Genomic DNA, 6,455 nt, shown 5'->3' on the forward strand with positions numbered 1-6,455 from the left:
ACGGCAGCAGAACCGCCGGCCAATATAAAACTGTTGGGCGGAGCTAGCTGTCATTGCTAGCTCCGCACAATCATTTTCTATTTACTTTTTTTGTACTTTTTAAACTATTTTTCTGTTCTGCTCGGTCCGTCTGATGGACCGAGCAGAACAGCCGAGCGGCTTTTCACTCACTGCTGTTCGGCATCTATAAGAATAGGCTGAACAGCAGCGAGTAGCCTGCCGGAGGTTCGGCTCAGCCGATCCAGATGTTGGATCGGCTGAGTCGAACTCCTTCTGCACTTCGGGTCAGCCGAACATGCTGAGCATGTTCGGCCGACCCAAAGCCATGCGAAGCAAGCCAATGTATGGCTGATTTCAGGGGTGAAAACAAGGGAACAAAAAAAACAAATGTAGTCCTTTGATCCAAAAGAGGACTAAAGCCAAAAAAGTTTGGCTTAGGTTCTGTTTAAAATCTGTGCTCTGCTTGGTGGTAGAAACATGGTGTTGAAGAATAATAATAATACTTACCCAACAGTGATGTCAAAAATGTTGCTTCCTACGGAGCTGGAAACTGCCATATCTCCCAGGCCTTTGCGTGCAACAATAACGCTGGTTATGAGATCTGGGATGGAGGTGCCAGCAGCTAATATAGTCAGCCCCATTATTTCTTCAGTAATGCCAATAGTCTCTCCCACCTAAGGCCAGTCATGCAAATAAACAAAAGTTAGTTAGATGTATATAGTTTGTATTGCCCCCCTTGTAAAGTTGTAATTACATTACAGTATTAGTGCAGTCTGTACAGAAAACACACAGAAGAGCTAAAGAATTATGCAATCACTTTATTGAAGTGGCCACGATTACATTTCTGAACATTGTGGACATAGGGACACCTTGAAATAAAAAGATCTCATTAAGGGCAGTGGCGGGAAGTGCAGCTGGGGAGTAGTGTAGTAAACCAATTACCACCATTGTAAGAGGATACCTTACTGACCAGCAATGATATAAGGGTATTTTCACTATCAGTATAAAGGGTTTTAGGTGGTCCTGTCTTTTTTACTGCCCACCAATGTACAGTGGCTTCATTTATGGGGCCTGACAATTGGCCATTATTATAAAAGGGGTGAAAGCAAGGGAGCAAACAATTTTTCCCCCCCATCATATGTTACCCAATTTAGATTGCTTCTCCTTGGGAATATATGCATAAGCTTTACATCCAAACACTCTGATGTGCCCTAGACTATGCTTCGATCCATGCCACATTTCAAATAGGGTACTTTCAATGGCTTTTGATGGTAGTCTGTTCTGTAGGTATGTTGCAGTCATGACTGCTTCTCCCCAGTACTTCTTAGGTAGGTTGGCATCCAACAGCATGCATCTGTCCAAATTCTGTTCTGCTACACCATTTTGTTCATGAGTGTATGATGTGGTGGTCTGGTGTACTAAGCCTTGCTTCTTCAGGTAGGATTCCACTTCCTTACTGATGTATTCCCCTCCATCGTTGGTGTGTGTTTAATTCTTGGTTTCTGTTGGAATTTGTTGCTGGACATGGCTACAAACTCTTGAAGTTTTTTGGATGTTTCATTCTTGTGCTTCATCAGATAAGTTGTTGTGTACCTGTAATAATCATCAATGAAAGTCAGTAGATATCTGTTCCTGTCTGATGTGGGAGTTTTTATTGGTCCGCACACGTTGCTGTGTATGAGCTCCATGGGGTGGGTGGTCTTTCTTTGGGTGGTCTGTAGAAGTGGGGTTCGTGTGGCCTTTGCTTCCATACAGCCTTTGCATGTCATAAGCATTTGGCAGGGCAGTACGGTTATATCTTCTAATAAGCCTATCTTTCTGTGCCCTAGTCGTCTGTGCCATAGATGGATACATTTGTTGTGTTGATTATGAGTGGTTGTCTTGACTTGTTCGTCTGCTGTGTTGACTTTGTACAAGTGTTCATCTAATTTTCCTTTTACGAGGATTTGCCTATTGTTTTTGTATTGTATTGTATTTACTTCATGGACCAGATGGTGGAGACTCCTACCAGAAAAAATGCCATCTTAGATCTAATTGTCACTAATAATGCAGAGTTAATTGAGGATATTGTAATTGGGGAAGTACATTTTGAACTGTGAGACCATTATTAGCAAGGAATTTCACTGATAGAAGGCTTCTGTCAAGAAGCCTCTCAAGCAGCCTCTGTCAGTGGTGTTGCGCGAGCGTTCGGGCATGCGCATGGTTTGGCCCATGGAGCCAGGCCTGTGCAGGCATCTCTGCGCGGACGCACGCGCGAGCGTACACTCGCAGGTGTGCGCACGTTCTACGGACTCTGGTGCCAGAAGGGTATTTAAACTGTGCTCTCCTGATGTCCAGTGCTGAGTGATCGTCAGCTGTTGTTCCAGATCATGCTCTCCTGACCGTTGCTTCAGTTATCGACCCGGCTCGTATTGACCTTCCTGCTGATGTTCCTGCCCCAGACCTTGTTCCTGATCCTTCTCTCCGTCTGCTGTCTTGGTACTTCGTTTGTCCACATAGTTCTGATCCTGGCTTTTCTTGCTACTACGACATTTCCTGCTGTACGGTACTGCATTATCCTCCTGGCTTCAACCCGGCCTGCACCTGACCTTGATCCTGCCTGTTCTGCATCTCAGACGTGCGTCTCCTGCGTTGCTGCCTTGTTATCAGGACCAGCACATTAAGCCAGCCTGCAGTCTTCAGGCACTCATGCCCTTCTGTGCTCTGACCCCCCTGTTCTGCTATTTAGGGGTTTTAGGACCGAAGTTGTCAGAGAGGCCTCCTTAGTCACTTCATGCTCCATCAGGTACATGACAGCTTCCTTCTAGGTCTGGAACATACAATACATTTTTCACAAGGATACTCTGCTTGTCCCCTGATCGTGTGATACAGTTCAAGAATCCTTGACAGTTACCTTCCGCAGTAATACTTTTACCAGTTTGCTAGGACAACTTTGTCCTTTGAACTGAGTCTTCCTTAAAGAAAAGGCCTCATCACTAGTCAGGTGGCTTCTATACACCATCGCGGGGTATACTGTTCTGAGTTACTTTAAAGGTAGCACTCCATGATGTGCCTGCAGTTTCCTTTGTGGCTGCCTTATCTCTTTCTCTTGCAGGTGCCTTTTGTTTTCGCTGCTCAGTTTTCCAGATTGAACAGACCTTTTTCAGGTGATCAGTCTTTTTACAGCGAAAACACGCTCTGGTTTCTTTGTTTTGCTTTGTGCTCTCATGCACCTTAAGGGCTTTCTTGTTTTCTCCCTTGTGCATATTTTCTTTCCTTCTGTCATATTCATCTATTAATTTTCCTGTGGTGTAGTCTAGTGTTAGTTCCTGCTCAGGTCTGGTTTCTAGAGCATTAATAAGAGCACTGTATGACTCTGGAAGGCTGCATAGAAGTAATGCCACCACGTGGTTATCTTTAATTTCCTTTCCAATTGCACATAGTTGTTCTACGATTTCCAGCATGGCATTCACATTTTCATGCTTTTTCTGGCTTTTTTCTAGCCTCTTTATATATAGCTTGTGTAGCAAATATAGTTTACTGTTTAGGTTTGAATGCTCATGCAGTTTCTATAATGCAGTCTACATACCTTTAGCTGTATTCTCTTTTCTTACGTGGATGAGCTAGTCGTCTTCCACTAGCAGACTTATAACTGCTTTTGCTTGCCTGTTCTTTTGGTCCCATTCCTACGTGGGTCCATTAGTGGGTCTGTCTGTACTGTACTTGCCAGGAGTCGTCTTTGCTTAGCAGCATTTCAAGCTTTAACTTCCATAGCTGGTAGTTGGTATTGTTGAGCTTTGCCATTGCAAACTTCATATCTAAACTGCTTGCCCTCTTTCAATAGTTTGGATGCGGCTCTTGTTGACTTACAGTGTTCTGTTTAGTGCCTAGGCCCCTTGGTTATGTGCTTAGATAAGGCACTGAGATCTTGAGGAATGCTGAATTACGTTTTACTTGCTTAGGAGAATATTACATTAGGATACAGCATTATACATCACAGGGAAAGAACTTCCTGTATTTATCATAGATAAGCATGAACATTCAGACTAACATAGACTAGCATTGCACTACAGCACCATCTACAGCTCAAAAGACATAACAGTAGAATGTCAGTAATATGCTGTTGTATTTTGAACAAGATGCACGTGTCAATTAATTATTTTACAGGATTTCTATAACAGTTTGCACAATGTTTTAGGATTAAAGGAAGACAGTACAGTTATAATACAATTTAAGACAAGATGGTTCGAGGACTGCTTGTGAGAGCTTACAATCTAAAAATGAAGGGCAAGTCCACCGACCAGGTCTTAAGGTGCCAAAGGTGTAATTGGGGTGGGAGTGGTTTGCATAATTCAAATCAGGCCATTTCCTGACATCATCCTTCTGTATTTTCAGATTTACTCTATTTATAGAACACAGCCCACAAATAATACAGACATCTGCTGCCAACTCAGTCTTCCAAGCCTTGAAGGAAATAATCTACTTTTAATGTAAAACACTTGGACTTACCTGATGTGCCCACCAGACCATTAAATAAGAAAATATTGCAATCCAGGTGATCGATCCAAAAAATGTTACAGGGAAAAACTTTCTTGATGACTGTAAAGAAAAGGGAGAGGCAAAGCTACATTGTTTATCATGTCGTGTACTGCATAATGAAAGTGCGTAGTATAATACATTAAGTATTTTTAATACTGAAATGCTTGCAGACGAACTGTTACCAAACTGTAAGTAATGACTAAAATTTACCAAAACTATGCATGGGCCATAATACCAAACATGCTTCAGAAAAAATAAATACACAAAGAAAAAAACATGTTTTTGTTTTTTTCTAGCCAAAGCACCTATAATAAAAGGTGCATTCCTTTTTAAATTCTGGTACATTTGGATAAATATATGAATGCTGGTTCCTTCCTTTGACCCCTATGTCACTGCAGGACTCAAGAAGCAACCAGTGCACTGTAAGGAACATGGACACTCCTGGAAGTGTCAAATGCTGAAGAGAACTTATGAGACTGCAGCTCTGATAAGGAAGAGAGGCAGGAGACATGGGCCACCAGAGAGGTGATTATACACTGTCTTCAATTGCAAAGAAATGCTGGTTTAAAACATTTAGAGAGCTGACAAGGTCTCTTTAAAGGGTATCTATGACCAAAAACTACAAATATCTATTTCTATATTGAATTCCTATCCCACTCCTAATAACCATATCCAGTCTGTAAACTTACTTATTGAAGATACTCATAGTGTATACTTCCTCAATGCTCTGACACAATTTCACTCAGCCCTGTGAATATGCACTTCATTCTGTCAGAACTCTCACAGAGCCTGCCTTCTGTACTACAACGTAATGTCTGAACAATATAAAATTATCATTGCTTGCTGGAAACAATGCATTATGGGTAGTCTTGAGAGATTGTGATTGCATCACACCAAGCAGCAGGGAAAGAGACGCAAAGCATGCTGGTAATCTTAGAAATTGTTGAAAGTGATGAGCAGACAGAAGGCAGCACTCACTACATAAAATAGATTTTTTTTCAATTAAGCTTTGATTGCATCATCAGAAACAACTCTAGTATGTATTCCTTTTACAATGCGGATGTTATAACAGGATAGTACAGGTGAAACTCGAATAATTATAAAATCGTGCAAAAGTAATTGCAGTAAGTGCTGCAAAAGGGGCCCAAACCAAGTACTGAGTACATATGCATGCTTGTACTTTTCAGAGGTCCAATATTGTTCTATGTACAATCCTTGTTTTATTGATTGCATGTAATAATCTACTTTTTTGAGGTTGTGGATTTGGGGTTCTTGGGGTTTTCATGAGCTGTAAGCCATAAGTGTCACAATTATGACAAATCACGGCTTGAATTATCTTGCTTTGCATGTAATGAGTCTATCTCATATATTAGTTTCACCCTTTAAGTTGCATTAGTGAAATAAATGAACTTTGCACGATATTCTAATTATTCGAGTTTCACCTGTACATGCTGGGACTTTGCAACTCCTTTAAAGATAACAGGATATAACATCATGCACATTTATGGGACTGGTGTATGGTTTACATTGACTGACATGATTTTCACAGATCCTTTTTAAAAGATTTTCTCCTTCGAATGTTCATAAAGCATCATTAATACCAGCCAGGGACTTGTTGGACAGCATCGATATACAGTATACTATACACACTACACAGCTGTAGATAACACGCTTCATTGCGCATTTGTAGCTGAATCTGTACGTTTATAATTATCCCTTTGATGTCAGATGCTTCTTTTGTCTTGTCCCATTTATGCATGGTAAAGTGCTCTTGAACTACTCTCTGATTACAAGGATCTTATTATAGACTAAATTAGATAGAAGAATACACACACACACGCATGTATATTTTTTTTATTATTTAACTGAATTCAATAATAAACACATTTATTAGCAGAGGGATAAGGAAAAACAAAGGGTGACCAAACTGTACCAAA

At 40.9% G+C, this 6,455-nt stretch overlaps 1 protein-coding gene across 7 annotated transcripts in view; it reads right to left on the bottom strand.

Moving 5' to 3' along the window:
- SLC24A2 (solute carrier family 24 member 2) overlaps positions 1-6,455 on the bottom strand; it is a 133,605-nt gene that overhangs the window by 6,649 nt on the left and 120,501 nt on the right. For all 7 annotated transcript variants that reach the window (XM_018556873.1, XM_018556872.1, XM_018556874.1 and 4 more), the window contains 2 exons: positions 4,489-4,578; positions 508-674 (listed from right to left, as the gene is read on the bottom strand). In XM_018556873.1, coding sequence (XP_018412375.1) covers positions 508-674; positions 4,489-4,578 — 257 coding nt within the window. The remainder of the gene's footprint in view (positions 1-507; positions 675-4,488; positions 4,579-6,455) is intronic.

Source organism: Nanorana parkeri, unplaced genomic scaffold (assembly GCF_000935625.1).
Source record: "Nanorana parkeri isolate BGI_ZX_2015 unplaced genomic scaffold, ASM93562v1 scaffold256, whole genome shotgun sequence".
Lineage (NCBI taxonomy): Eukaryota > Metazoa > Chordata > Amphibia > Anura > Dicroglossidae > Nanorana > Nanorana parkeri.